This window comes from Palaemon carinicauda, chromosome 5 (genome assembly GCF_036898095.1).
Source record: "Palaemon carinicauda isolate YSFRI2023 chromosome 5, ASM3689809v2, whole genome shotgun sequence".
NCBI classification, from domain to species: Eukaryota; Metazoa; Arthropoda; class Malacostraca; order Decapoda; family Palaemonidae; genus Palaemon; species Palaemon carinicauda.
In genome coordinates, this window is record NC_090729.1 from 182,956,222 (window position 1) to 182,972,849 (window position 16,628).

The 16,628-nt window shown below is 34.0% G+C and overlaps 1 protein-coding gene across 8 annotated transcripts in view; it reads right to left on the reverse strand.

The window, feature by feature from the left end:
• Positions 1-6,074, reverse strand: part of gpp (grappa) — a 37,429-nt gene extending 31,355 nt beyond the window's left edge. For all 8 annotated transcript variants that reach the window (XM_068374436.1, XM_068374434.1, XM_068374432.1 and 5 more), the window contains exons 1-4: positions 5,939-6,074; positions 4,548-4,723; positions 3,900-4,177; positions 3,515-3,621 (exon numbers count right to left, since the gene is read on the reverse strand). In XM_068374436.1, coding sequence (XP_068230537.1) covers positions 3,515-3,621; positions 3,900-4,177; positions 4,548-4,723; positions 5,939-6,025 — 648 coding nt within the window. In that variant the 5' untranslated portion in view covers positions 6,026-6,074. The remainder of the gene's footprint in view (positions 1-3,514; positions 3,622-3,899; positions 4,178-4,547; positions 4,724-5,938) is intronic.
• Positions 6,075-16,628: the final 10,554 nt, after the last annotated feature.

A 16,628-nucleotide genomic window follows, 5' to 3' on the forward strand; every position in this document is an offset into this window, starting at 1 on the left:
CCAACCCTGCCACATGAGCTATAATGAATGTTATGGTTCTATTTTCACAAATACTTCTTTAACTGCAAACATAAACGTCTTAATGAGAATATACTGTAGAGCCCACTCACAGGTAATGCATATTTTCATAGATGATCCACAAATCCCCTTGTAAATAGAATTTCTAATAAAGAATCTTTACAAAATATTTGTGTCGAAAATTGAAGTTTAAACAAAGCCCCCATGAGTAGAGCAACAAAAGTTGAACAGCCAAGGAATAAATGTTAAACTGTTTTGCACTGGCATTAATTTATAATTCTAATAAAATTTGCTTCCATATAACAACAAGGTATTCATGAACCTGAAGAGCATTTACCACCAACCAACAATAGAGTTATTTGGAAAATGACAGCGTACTGACAGACACTGATAACAATATAATTTCCATGAGAAATAAAGCAGTAAGCATAACATGCCCAGATAGAAAGCTGAAGAAATTTCCAACAAATCAAACTACAGTTAAATTAATATAAAAGTTTGATGTGACACCTGCCCCTTTCGTTACAAATCTATTAGCAATTGCTCTATGTAAAGTGATAAATTGTGCATTCCCTAATAAACAATGAATAAACCAAAAATGAAAATGTCAATTTAAGGTATGCAGCAGTTTAATAAAAAAGAAATCACTTTTAATTCAAGACCAATCACCATTTCTATAAAAAGGATACAAGAATATAAGGAATTTGAGACTGTATGCAAAAGATTAAATGAAACTAGGCCACCAAGATAACTCTTCTTTCTTGACAGGATATTCAATCGAAAAGACCCTAGTTTCATAGCGATGCCAACATTTTTACTAGATCACTTTGAATTACTAGAACTGTTAGGCACATCCCCATTGTTTATTTTGACAATGACAGTGCAATGAAATAGACTCTCAGAAATTGAACAAATAAAAAACAAGTCTACAGTAATAGGTTCTATGAGGAGTTTTCAGTAGCAATAAGATATTTACTGATTAAAACTAATGATTGGGTTTCTCCTAAAAAGAATACACCTTATCTAAATATTTGACACAGGATACCTGGCCAGCAATCAAAATATTATTGCTATCACATCGATTCAAGCTATGACTCGAGTTGGAAAAGCAGAATGCTACAAGCTTTGCGGCTTCAATGGGACAAGCATAATGCTACCAGACTTGCAAACCAAACAGGGAGAGCAGACCAGTACTCATTAGGAAACAGGTAAAGAATAAATTATGAATGAGAAAAATTTAACATTTACATGTAAATGACTTTATGTAACTATTGCATAACAGTACTGATGGACGGATAATGAAGATCAATGATGAAGTAAAGATGATGAGGTCAAGGTAACCTCTTGATAAACCATCAAGCATCATTGGCCCTTTTGTCAAGTATTCCCAATGCTCTGTATGAAAAAAGAAAGAGATACAGAGCAAACTGACAAAGTGTGCTCGAGTGGACAATCAGATTCGAGAGAAATCTAAACCAAGACAGTACAGGGCCATGGTACCGAGATCAATTCACTATCCACAACTAGAGACCATTGGATAGATTTCAGGGCCATTCCAGAAAGCCAACTTACCATGGCTAAACTTTCTCTTCTACCCTTATCACAGAGCCAAATAGCCACTGAATAGTTGCAATAGTTACCCACCTAAGTGAGAGTGCATTGTCGTCAGCTGTGTGAGGGAGAACGTGAGAGGAATGCGACAGACTATCCGGTGTTTATAGGGGTAAAAAAAGAAAGAAAAAAAAAAAAAAAAAGAGCCCTACCTAGAGAAGGATCTAACATCAAACTGTTTGGCCAGTCTTTATAGCATACTTTAACTATAATTCTAAAGTGGTAGTACTTAAATGGGTGGCTGATGCCAAGACCAACCAATCATATACGGTAAAACACAACAAATTTTATTAGTGAGGGAAAAGAATACTGTTTTAATGTTGAGGCACTTTGCATCAAGCAGCAACCTACATGTAATGAAAAACAAATTTCAAATTCTTCTACACTAACTTCATTCCTATTAAACTTCAATGAATAAATTACTCAGAAAAAGAAAAATAATATTTTAATCTTTAATTGTTTGAAAAACTGTGCTAATAGCTTTAATTGGCAATGAAATTTGGGATGACTGGAAAATATCAAGGTAAAAATCTTGCTTGGCATGAATTGTTCCAATTTCACCAACAAATATCACAACTGAACAATACCATATATGTTATGCATTGATTGACAATATAAAATAAAAATGAAAGTTTCTTGAAAGCCTGCCCATCTCGGTAACATCATATAACCCCCTGCAAAAAAATTCCTTAAAAGCACGGGAAACACGGCAAAATGGAATGCCAAGTATTGTTGAAATTTATGCCATGGTACACTCAATACAACTACATGAATCAGTATAGCAAATTCTATCAATATCCAACAGGTGACTACAGCAAATTAAAAACATTGAACGGACATGACATGTAAAGTTTAAATGTAAGAAAACTGTATGGGAAAGTGAAAGTGTATGTTCCTGGCCCGTTTTGTCTATAATAAGAGAAGGGGCACTCAAGTCTATCGGCTAAATAATTGACAGCCACTGCCTGGCCATAGCTAGGTTATAAATTATTTCTAGTTTTTGAGCACAGGTAAATTGTATCAACTTTTTTAATTCCGAATAGAAAAGCTTTTATCTTTTTAAAATAAAAAATCATATTGAAACAATTATCACTATCTTGTCAAATAATAATACTGCACTAGGCCTTCTAAACATAAGAAGCTTGGTAAATCTGAAAAGCATAACACACACACAAAAAGGCTCCAAACATAATTAGTTGTCATTATTAGCTGCAACCTCCCCTCATCAAGAAACATTACTTAGAACAGAAATCTAACTGTCTCCGAAAGTTGCAATTCCCAGAAACAAACTACAGTATAAAGAAATTAAAACCTACGTTCTAAACTGCTGATATTCACAAAATTTTAAAACTTCTACTGTAATATAATCTGAACAAAATATTACTCCATTCACGTTCATTGTGGATATATTTTCACTAAAATAAAGTCCAACAAAACCTTTCGCTTGTCCCAAAATAAAACTTTACCTACTGTACATAAATCCATTCTGGATAAAAGAAAACAGAAACGAAGTCTTCAACAAAACCAAAGAAATAAGAATTAAATGCAGTACCAGGATGAATGAGAGAACCTTAGCATACAAAAATAATGACCTCATGTTGACATAACAGACTCAATACCCTACTATAAAAGCTATATACCTGTGCAATTACTGTACAGGGAATCGAAGTTAGTAAGCATTCAGTATAAGCAAAGAAATAGAAATAATAAACCCAAGAGGAAAGGGAAAGTTTTAAGATGTTAAAGAATCACTTTTTTTTATTGCAATATTGAAAGGAGGTATATATCAGTTAGATATGCAATAGTGTTCAATGCTACAAATCTATAAAATACACTTTGACATGCACAGAAGAAACACTCTAATTTTTTAGAGTCGGCCATTTACCTTTGTACGGTCAATTATGTGAAGGAAGTAGGAGACAGGTTTGCCTGTCCACGAGACCGAGCCCTTCAGTGGAGATAACTCTGATACATGCATTATGGTTCCAATATCTGTAGAAAATCCAGTGTAATACAATTAATCTCATACACAATTTATATCCCTAATCTTGCCAAGTGTTCACATTTTCATCACAAATGACATGAAATGTTGGCTTACTTATAGTTCCATACAAAAAAAACAAACAGGAAATACTGTAGTTTGTGCATCAGTGAACTGTGAAAGAGGTAAAGTTTGCATCTAAACACATAATAATATTACAAAATTTAGGGCATATCTGGTATCAAATGTATTTCTATATACAGTATCAAAAACAAATGGACTGACGTACCGCTTAGATTTCTATCCGTTATTCTGAAATTAAGAGGACAAAAGGATTTTGAAGAGACGATACGGGCACCATCTTTGAGGTCTGCAAAGACTTCCTTCAACATATGGTCGACGTTGGGGCCAAAAGCGAAGTTATTAACAAAAACTATGGAAGACCCAGTGATGGCTTCACGATGTTCTTTCTTCAGGAAATCGCCTTTCATTAACTTGTATTCACTGTGCTTTTTGCCGTACCATCTCATCCACTTGTTGTAAAGACGGTCCATTTCCATGGCATACCTGTCACAGGAAAGCTTGTTAAAGAGCAGCTTCCCTTAACCAGGTATCTTACCTGCACCTGTCTACTACCAAAAACTGTGCTCAAAAGTACATACTGAAGTAATGTAATGGTGAAAGAAACTGCAGTAACATACAAACTATTCACAACCCCTCAATAAATGCAAATACAACATTATCGGAAATTAAATTTCAACTTGGCATATTACCCAAAATTTAAGTCATGTTCAAAACAGATATTCAAGTAAATTCCTAATTCACAATTTAGCCATTATCTGCAAACTTTAGCTTTTTGTTTGACATTAGACAGGGTAAAAATTTAAGCCAGTAAATGGATATAAAACAGCCTACAAAAACTAAATACCAACTGTACCTGCAAGGGGTGTCAGCTTTCTCTATACCAATGCAGATCTTGCACGGTGTTAGAGCTGCCATCTGCAGCACGACCTGACCAACACCAGACCCCAAATCGACAAAAGTGTCGTCTTCTGTGATATGGATCTGGTCAATCATTTGGCAAATCAACTCGAAAGAGGTTTCGCCATAGACCTGTGTGACAGATGAAAACAATTATATGTACTACGTGTACATAAACACTAAGGACATTCAGTGCTTCACTATTAAATTTGAGTCGTCTAAAGGATACTATTATTATTATTATTATTATTATTACTTCCTAAGCTACAGCCTTAGATAGAAAAGCAGGTTGCTATAATAAGTCCAAGGGCTCCAACAGGGGAAAATAGCCCAGTGAGCAAAGGAAATAAGGAACTAAATAAACAATACGAGAAGTAATGACAGGTTAAAATAAAATATTCTAAGAACAGTAACATCATTTAAACAGATCTTCCATATATATCACTATAAAAAGAGACATGTCAGAGAAAAATAGCCCAGTGAGAAAGGGAAATAAGGAACGAAATAAACTATATGAGAATTAATGAACAATTAAAATAAGATAAATATGATATTCTAAGAATAGTAACCACATTTAAACAGATCTTCCATACATAAAACTATAAAAAAGACATGTCAGGGAAAATAGCCCAGTGAGCAAAGGAAATAAGGAACTAAATAAACTATATGAAAAGTAATGAAGAATCAAAACAGAACATTTTAAGAACAGTAATAACATTTAAACGGAACTTCCATAAATAAAACTATAAAGAGACACTTGTGTCAGGGGAAAATAGCCCAGTGAGGAGAGGGAATAAGGAACTAAATAAACTATATGAGAAGTAATAAACAGTTAAAATAAAATATTCTAAGGAACGTAACAACACTTAAACAGAACTTCCAATATAAAACTATAAAGATACTTATATCAGGGAAAAGTAGCCCAGTGAGGAAAGGAAATAGGGAACTAAATAAACTATAAAAGCAATGAACAATCAAAATAGAATAATCTAAGAACAGTAACAACATTTAAACAGATCTTCCATATATAAAACTATAAAAAAAAGAGACTTATGTCAGGGAAAAATAGTCCAGTGAGGCAAGGAAATAGGGAACTAAATAAACTATATGAGAAGTAATGAACAGATTAAAATAAAATAATCTAAGAACAGCAACAACATTTAAACAGATCTTCCATGTCAGGGAAAAATAGTCCAGTGAGGCAAGGAAATAGGGAACTAAATAAACTATATGAGAAGTACTATGACCAATTAAAACAAAATACAGATCTTCCATATATAAAAATATAAAAAGAGGATTACGTCACTGTATTAAATAACACAAATAAACAAGGAGAATAACACTTACCTCTGGTGAGAAAGGTTCATACTGATTGAGTTTATCAGGGTCGACGACAGCATGGTTGTAGATTTGAGTTACTATATGCTTCAACATTGCACGAGATGGTCGCTTGTTGAGGCGGGTGGCAGGTAGGCTGGTTCCCTTCTCCTGGAATAAGTGGAAAAAAATCCTTTTTAAAACATTTTATTATTTTTTAATATTATTATTATTATTATTGCTATTGTATTATTTATATTATTATTATTGCTATTGTATTATTTATATCATTATTACCATTATTATTATTTATAATAATTTTTATTTTTATTGATAATATTAATTATCATTATTATCATCATCTATTATTAATATTATTATCATTGTTATTGTATTATTATAATATTATTATCATCATTATTATTACTACTCATACTATCATTATCATATTACAGGCTAAGCTATAACCCTAGTTGGAAAAACAAGACGCTATAACCCCAAGGGCTCCAACAGGGAAAAATAGCCCAGTGCGGAAAGGAAGCAAGGAAATAAATAACTACAAGAAGTAATAAAAAATCGAAATGAAATATCTTAAGAACGGTAACATTAAATTTGATCTTTCATATACAAACTATAAAAACTTGAAAAACCAGAGGAAAAGAAATAAGAAAAAAAAATAAAGAAATGTCAACGTGTTACATATATTGAATTATCTCACATTGTATTATTTTCAAAGACTACGGGAAAATAACCATAAAAATAAATCGGTAAAAGGATTTTTGTATTAATTATTAATGAGATTCCATTGGGTGACCCAATTATCAGAATCCCTTGTTATTTAAACCAAATCATCTTATAGATAAAATACACACACACACACATATATATATATATATATATATATATATATATATATATATATATATATATGTGTGTGTGTGTGTGTGTGTGTGTGTGTGAAACTTTACTACCATTGATAGCTACCTACTTAAGTGTTGTTTACTATTCCCTTCCATTTGGTTAAAACTATGAGGATTTGCACTAGAAATAGATTTCAAGGGGCTTACACTAATTGAAACTTTTCTTTTAAAATCCAAAGCACAGCCAACAATTACTCTATCATTTTGCAGTACACAATTAAATTAATATCATCTAATTCATCATATAAAGTCCAACATTAAAACAAAACCATTGTTTAATACAGAAAAATTATATTGTCAATGAATAACTAACATTAAAAATTAACTAAGACGGAAAATGGAACGAAATAAGTATGTATATAAAAAAAGAAAAAAAAACAATACAGGCAGAATCTGTAGCAACCTACAGCCAATCCTGCTGTTCCCCCACTGCTCTACATCGCAATGGCGCGGAGACCTGCCTAGTCCTGTGGCAGGAACTACATGGACACTTACACTTTAATACAACTGTTAATAATGACACGACCGCTACACGGTTATTTGGGGGGGGGGGGGGTAAGGAGTGGGTAGGCGGGGGCACATATTGCTACTACGCCCTCATCAACAAATCCCGTTCCAAAGTGGGAAAGAGGAAAGAGGAAAGAAAGAGGTGCATCAGTGCAACTGCGTCAGTATTGCCTGGGGCACAAAAGCTGGTCAGGATCGATAACCCCCCCCCCCCTTCTTTTCCACACCTCATCTGACCAATCATATTTTTTAGGGGAGTGAAATCATTTACTTTACTTTGACGACCGCTTTTCCAGTCCCATACAGCAGGAAAACCCCAGTCTCTACAGGACCTCGAGTCATCTTAAATCTTGTTAGTTCAGAGGATTCAACATTTTATGTCGCATATTGCTCATTTACTGTTAAATCGTCCCTATCAAACGACTCACCGTATAAGAAAGTCTTCAGTTTCCCCTTAAAAGCAAAGAAAGAGTGTAATGGAAAAATATGTTGTAAATAAAATTGGGGATATTATTTCCCTTTGCAAATAATTGCGAATTCTCTTTTAAAATCAAATCCCTTCAAATGCTTTGTCCACCTCTACAGTCTATTACGATTTAATCAAAGCTGCTATTGGAATAAAGATATCCTTTGAAAAATCCAGGCACGCCGTGATAACGTCATAATCATAGGGAAGATATATTTAGTATTGCAAGCGTACGTCAGAGGGATTCGTGTTTCACGTTGACGCAAGGAAGGGCTGATGATGCTGGCTGGCTGGTGCTGCTGCTTCGCCGTTGGAAAGAACTTAAAGCTGACCTGTCCAGGCAGCCCCCAGCACGCACATAAAATCACGACGCATTCATACATTTAAATGGGCGTTTATACGCCTCTGCAACATATTCATACATACATACATACATACACATAGATACTACATATTAGAGGCATTCATACATTTAAATGGGCGTTTATACGCCTTTGCAACATATTCATACATAAATACATACATAGATACTGCATATTATAGATGTATTCATACATTTAAATGGGCGCTTATACGCTTTGCAACATATTCATACATACATACATACATACACATAGATACTACACATTAGAGGCATTCATACATTTAAATGGGCGTTTATACGCCTTTGCAACATATTCATACATAAATACATACACAGATACTGCATATTATAGAGGCATTCATACATTTAAATGGGCGTTTATAGGCTTTGCAACATATTCATACATACACATAGATACTGCATATTATAGAGGCATTCATACATTTAAATGGGAGTTTATACGCTTTGCAATATATTCATACATAAATACATACACATAGATACTGCGTATTATAGATGCATTCATACATTTAAATGGGCGATTAAACGCCTTTGCAACATATTCATACATAAATACATACACATAGATACTGCATATTATAAATGCATTCATACATTTAAATGGACGATTAAACGCCTTTGCAACATATTCACACATACATACATATACATAGATACTGCATATTATTGATGTATATATATATATATATATATATATATATATATATATATATATATATATATATATATATATATATATATACATAGATATATAATATATATACATAGATATATAATATATATACATATATATAATATATATATACATATATATAATATATATATACATATATATAATATATATATATATATATATAGAGAGAGAGAGAGAGAGAGAGAGAGAGAGAGAGAGAGAGAGAGAGAGAGACAAGGTTCCTCTGCTATATGGGACCAGAAAAGCAGCCCTTCATTAAAGTAACATGCAATAATAATCAGATGGTATATTTAACCAATTTATTTGCATTGACGAGCAAGTACATGGTACCTTTTCAGGAGCTTTTATGAAATAACGAAGCAAATCTAAAATCACTTTCCTTATAGAACAACGTCTTGGTCCGTAGATCTTAAAAGTCACCATTTATTACTATAATTATCATTACTTGCCAAGGTACAACCCTAGTTGGAAAAGCAGGATGCTATAAGCCTAGGGGCGCCAACATGGAAAATACCCCAGTGATGAAAGGTAACAAGGAAAAAATAAATTTTAAGAACAGTAACAACATTTAAATAAATATTTCCTATATAAAGTATAAACAAAAAATAACAAAACAAGAGGAAGAGAAATAAGATAGAATAATGTTCCCTCTAGTATGAGAACTCTAATAAAATATCAATCTATTTCATTACTGTCCCAATGAGTGACACAATAACATAATAATTCCGGTAATTAATATTCGATTACTACCAACACCCATTGAATGAATTCCTTTTGAAGAGTATTTCTGATATCCTGCGAAGTTACATTTCGGCCCATTTCATACAAGGAGATAAAACAAAACCAAGACGACGAAATGGTGAAAATGCAATATTATATAACATTTCGGAGTTTCACGAAAGTGGAATAAATGAAACATCAGTGACTGTAAGCTGGACAAAAACATGATTGAATATCTCTTCACCGTTGAGAGAGAGAGAGAGAGAGAGAGAGAGAGAGAGAGAGAGAGTCAACCAAAAACGTACCCTAATGAACACAGAATAAAAAGAGCGTTGCAAAGCCACGGAGTCATGCACATATCGGGGTCTAAAGAATGTGAGAAAAGGCTGGGGGTAGTGATTGGATAAGAGAGAGGGGGGGGGGACGGGTTACTGGGTGACGATGCATTTTGGGTGATATGTAGCTTCACTCTTAACAATACAGACCTTGAACTTCTCATAACCCTTAAACACAAAACAACTGGCGTTCTACTCCTCTCGCGCTATGGGATTACCTGTCTGTCCCTTCCAAGACACAAGGACTACTCCTTTGCCGAGAGAGAGAGAGAGAGAGAGAGAGAGAGAGAGAGAGAGTACAGTAGATTCGTTCCATTCTTTAGGAATGGGGACTACCTCAACTAGACCAAACCATTGTTTGTATGTGTGGGTGTAGAGAGAGAGAGAGAGAGAGAGAGAGAGAGAGAGAGAGGTCTGTTGACTGTTTCCACCTACCAGCAACGAGAATCTAACCTCATTGGGGTTTCCATTCAAATATATAAAGATCCTTTTCGACATCCGACTGTACAAGAAATGTCAAGAAGTCAAGGACTGTAACAAGTAGTACAAACAAAACAGAAAAAAACTAGTGTAAATAAACCTGGCTTATCTGCGTACGATCACAGAAATAAGGCCCCCCCCCCTTATTTCTGTGACCCCTTCGACATACCCCTGTTGGTTTAAAATAGACATATATATATATATATATATATATATATGTATGTATATATATATATATATATATCTATATATATATATATATATATATATCTCGTCCCACCCGAGTTTAGGATTCTCAAAGGAATTCCCTACCTCTTAGGGACTCGAGATCCGTTTCTTGGGAAAATGAAGTTACCTGGCTTGAGGGTACACTAAGCCACACTACTCTGTTTCTCTATTTCTTTTCTTAACTGGGCTATTTCCCTTGTTGGAGCCCTTGGGTTTATAGCATCCTGCTTCTCCAGTCAATAAGATGATGATGTGATAAATTATGAATTCAATTTTAAATTGAAAATCTTGACAATGATATATATATATATATATATATATATATATATATACTGCAATGTTTGACTGTACATAGTTTGACTTTTTTATAAAACGTAAAACTGCATTTTTATGATTTTTCGGTAATAAATTTCAATAAACCAACTAATGTCCAAAAGATATCAAGACTCACAATCAATATCTCTCTCTCTCTCTCTCTCTCTCTCTCTCTCTCTCTCTCGACCTAAGTTAAAAATTAAAATTAAGATCATAGAAACAAGAGAAAAGGCGGAACACATAATTGACAAGGTGTTAAATTACAAAAAAAACAATGATTAGAATTAGTTGAGAGAGAGAGAGAGAGAGAGAGAGAAGAGAGAGAGAGAGAGAGAGAGAGAGAGAGAGAGAGAGATAATAGGGGAGATCAACCACAAAATTAGTTAGTAAAATGTTAACGGACTTGCTGTTACCTCCGGAGCCTTTGGCACATTACCAACTGTCTGACTTACTCTTGAACTTGAATGCATAATCAAGATTATAATAATCGCTAAATCATAAACCTTCTTGGCTTTTTTCCTAGATACTATATAGTAAATTACGTTTATCTTGAAATATTCAAATACAGTAATTAATTATATTAATTATGCCAGCTCGCAAACCTAAAATAAGGCTCAATACTACACAGTATTCTAGAAGTTTTATTCTTTTTTTGTGTGTGTGTGTGTTTTCGAATTTTAATTGGGAACTTTTTTTCTTTTATTATGAAAATAGTTACATTATATTAACTTACATTTTTTTTCTTTCTTTTAACAAGAAAAATTCATTTACAAATTTATATTTTAAAGTTTTGTATATATACATTATATCTATTATAATATAAAAAAATACAATTTTATTATTTTTCTAAGTATGCTTTTAAGTTAGAAACATACTGATTTGTGAAAATATTTTTTACATGATTCTTATATCCAATCATATTTACATTAAATGTATTGAAAAGTTTATTCTTTATACACTTATTAATTTGCTGGTCATCACTTATTCCAAATTGTATTGCCATCCAGATATTTGAAATAAAATCTGCTATTATCATCATTGCTGTATTTTCATCCCTTTTTCAGTTAAAAGTTTTATTCCAGCTGTGACCAAGTTGTGGAATGATCTTCCTAATCGGGTAGTTGAATCAGTAGTACTTCAAAAGTTCAAAGTTGCAGCAATGTTTTTATGGTGAGCATGCTGACATAAGTTTTTATAGTTTATATATGACATATCTGTTTTGACGTTGTTGCTGTTTGTAGAATGATTTGTTGTTATTTTGTTCTCATCATTCATTTATTTCCTTTCCTCACTGAGTTATTTTTCCTTATTGGAGCCCTTGGGCTTGTAGCATCTTGCTTATCCTACAAGGGTTGTAGCTTGGCTAGTAATAATAAAAATAGGTCAATGTGTATCTTGGGAATATTAATTTCTGGCATCCAATATACCAGTTATTCGAACACAGGTGTTACTCCCATAAAATAAAATAAAAAAAAACAGGTGTCAACTCCAGTTTACGACAAAACCATGTCAGAAAACCAGTGACCATTATTTAGTCATGGTTAGTTGGACATATGAAGGGACTATGTCCCTCGTAAAGTAACCTCACAGGCAAACCATGGAGTACTTAGGTTAAACCTCCATTAGGGTATGGTACTTTTGTGAACCACATACCATCTACCCTACCGAAGTAAGCGTGACCTAGGCGAAGTTGCCATTAGAGTTTAGACGAAGAATTTAAAGCCATTTTATACGAAACAAACAATACTTTACTTTTTTATTCATTATTATGCTACCATTTCGTAGCATTGGTAATAAGTTTGCCAAACATTAACACAATTATTTATAAAATAAGCAAATGGAAGACTAAGCCATCGTGAAATTGAATAGGCCATAAAAGACCAAATTGCCAATGTGTATGTAGATAACACTTATCTTTCAGTCTGTTATTATCAGATACGTAACTTAAAGATACCTTGGCATTACTTAATAACATACGCGCTATTAAAAGCACTCTCAATCCACAGTTCAATTTGATCAAATAAAAGTACTGTTCATTTCATCATCATTCTAATATTTTTCCATCTTATAATACCTACATACATTGTACTACCCAAAATTAACAAACTAACATAATACGTGCGACTTAACTAGTAAACTTTATTACCAATACTTCCTCTTCATAATCCTATTATACATAGTACCTTTGCCAACGATGGAATAACAAAATATATGCCCGAAATATCAAGAGACCCTGCCACTAAGGCGAATATATGTTCTTAAAATAGCCTTGGCAGTGGAGCAATATAAACAATAGTGGTGGCAAAGGTGGTTGGAGGAGGAGGTAGCACTCCTGCCTGTAGTGGTGGGAGGCAACGAGAGAGAGAGAGAGAGAGAGAGAGAGAGAGAGAGAGAGAGAGAGAGAGAGAGAGAGAGAGAGAGAGAGAGAGAGAACGCTCCAGGGGCGGCGGACGAGGATTTGGCAACGCCGGAATGCCATCCGGTGCAGAACAACACGTGAGCGTCAACAGCGGCAACGCCGCAGCTGCCGGCGAATAGCAACCTCCCGAACCCATTAGCAGTGTTGCCAATGGAAACCAACGTGAATGCACTCTTCAAGCCATTGGCTTGTTTACTTATTTAAAAAGTATTGCAGTCTCTTATAGGATAACTTTATTCTTAAACACCTACAACATATATAAAAATAAAGATAATGGTTTCTAAATCCACGGGGAGAAGCAGTGGGGAAAATTCCAAAGAGAGTGAATGACCCTTTGCAACACCGCAGAAGCCACATTTGCAATAGGTACCTGACAGCAAACAGCTCATAATATGCAGCATATGATGCGCGTACCCTTTAAAGCTACCTACGCCAAACAGAACTGTGTATGAGCTGCTAGCCGGCTTCACTAAAATAAAGTACACTCCCTTGAAAATCGCCAGGGGAATGAAATAAAGTAATACTTTTATTTCAAATGAAATATGGCACGGACAAATAAAGAAAGAGAGCACGTAACGATAAGTGTGAGAGGCTACCTTGAATATTTCAATGTTCAACGTCAAACCTTCACCTTCGTACACACATTACCCGAAGACAGAAACACTTACCGGTTGGCCAACACAACTTCAATGAAGAATTGGACAAAGGAATGAGAACCGCATCTTCGTAGTTACACATTACTTTTGGACAAAAATAAACACAGGTGTAATGTAACTGAGTCTATCTCAAGAGCCTGTTAGGTAATAAATTTACAATAATTTACGTTTCTGTGATGATGTTATTTTCTTACCAAGGTGGAAAAACTTATTTTAATCGAAGTGAAAGAGAAGCTACAATAGTTATATAAAACAAATAAAAATGGTTTTCTAATTACATAAAAATATACATACCACGTGATCACGTATTAACTTAGGCATACGATATTGTTAGGAATATGAAATACAACCTATGTATACCGTCATAAATTATATAGTAACAACAAAGAACATAATTAGTACATGTAGGTCATATCTATATTCCTATAAAAAGAGAACTAAACTATACAATGTACAGTATTTTGTCAACTTTCGCAATAAAAGATAATTTTTTAACAGTCCACATTTACCTTCTACATCAACTATGTAGTAAGCGCCATAAACATTTTTTTACGGCGTAGCAGTAAAAATAAAAGGATTTGAGGAGCATATAAACCATGCCCCATAAATAAAGTAGGAAAATAGGTTTCCCACATTATCCCAAACTAAGAGAAGAGGACCCCTAGAAAAATGCCTTCGTCACACTTTTCCGGGGCCACTATTCCTCCTGTGCCTTATTTCCCACGTATATGTCGACACGCCCATAAACATCTCGGACGCTAAATTCAAACCTTGTTCTTCCATCACATGCCCCACACACACATACCCCTTTTCCAAATCCCCAAAACGAAGGATCGTATAATTGCCCTATACCATGTCATACCTCTCTCTCTCTCTCTCTCTCTCTCTCTCTCTCTCTCTCTCTTATATATATATACATATATATACACACACACACACACACACACACACACATATATATATATATATATATATATATATATATATATATATATATATATATATATATATATATATATATATATATATCATCATCATCAGCTATTACTAGTCAAATGCAGGACAAAGGTCTCAGACATGATGTCCTTCCACTCGTGTCTGTTTATGGTGAGTCTATGCCAGTCTATACCCGCAAATTTTCTTAGTTCGTCAAGCCATCGTCCTCTCCTTCTTTCCCTGTTTTTCTAGCAATCTCTGGGGAACCAGTCTGTTATTCTTAATGTCCACTTATTAGCTGTCATTCTCATTATATGTCCTGTCCATGTCTATTTCCTTCCTTACATATTAGAATATCCTATACTTTAGTTTGCTCTGGTATCCATGTTATAGTTTATCTGTCTCTTAGTGTTATTCCCATCATTATTCTTTCCATAGTTCTCAAAGTTGTAATTAGCTTATGTTCTAAGCTTTTAGTAAAGCTCCGAGTCGCAGCTGCATAAGTTAATACTGGCAGGACCATCTGATTAAATATTTTCGTTTTAGAGAAAGTGGCATGTTACATTTCATAATATCACTTTGTTTACTAAAAGGTCTACATCCCATGCTCAATTCTTTTAATTTCGGTCTCATGTCGTGGGGATGATATATATATATATATATATATATATATATATATATATATATATATATATATATATATATATATATATATATATATATATATATACAATGTCAGTACAACTTCTCAATTTAAAATGTTTCGATTACACACAATGAATTAAATTCCACAAAAACATACAAATTGAAAAAGACACAAAATAAAAGCATAAAAATTTCCAAAGGAAACAAAAACAACAGAATCAAGGAAAACCGTTTAACAAGCCTAGACCAATCCACCCGACTACCAGCTCTCCAACCGTAATGAAAATGAATAAATACGTTATTCGGTCATTCAACAGGTGGCTGATGACAAGGCAGGAATATCCCTCGCCCAATTGAGAGAGAGAGAGAGAGAGAGAGAGAGAGAGAGAGAGAGAGAGAGAGAGAAGATATACATCATACATTTATCATACTTTCCTTCTCAAAAGTGAAGACATAACCAAGACCTATGAGAGAGAGAGAGAGAGAGAGAGAGAGAGAGAGAGAGAGAGAGAGAGATAATTGAAGATATACATCATACATTTATCATACTTTCCTTCTCAAAAGTGATAACCAAGACCTATGAGAGAGAGAGAGAGAGAGAGAGAGAGAGAGAGAGAGAGAGAGAGAGAGAGAGAGAAAATTGAAGATATACATCATACATTTATCATACTTTCCTTCTCAAAAGTGATAACCAAGACCTATGTGAGAGAGAGAGAGAGAGAGAGAGAGAGAGAGAGAGAGAGAGAGAGAGAGAGAGAGAGGATTACATAATAGAAGGTCCTTTTTTTTTTTTGCCTTTCTTGGAAGCTCTCCCTATTCCCATGGTAGGGGTGAGCAAAGCTGACTTATTCAGGACGTAAAGGATGCGCTTAATCTCAAAGACTAATAAATATGTCACATATGCCCTACGAGTTAACAGTTTGGATCGCTATATAGGAAAACCTCGATGAAAAGGGTTACATAAGTAGGATATTTTTTCAAAATCGCCAGCTCTTCCAAAAACATTATCTATCT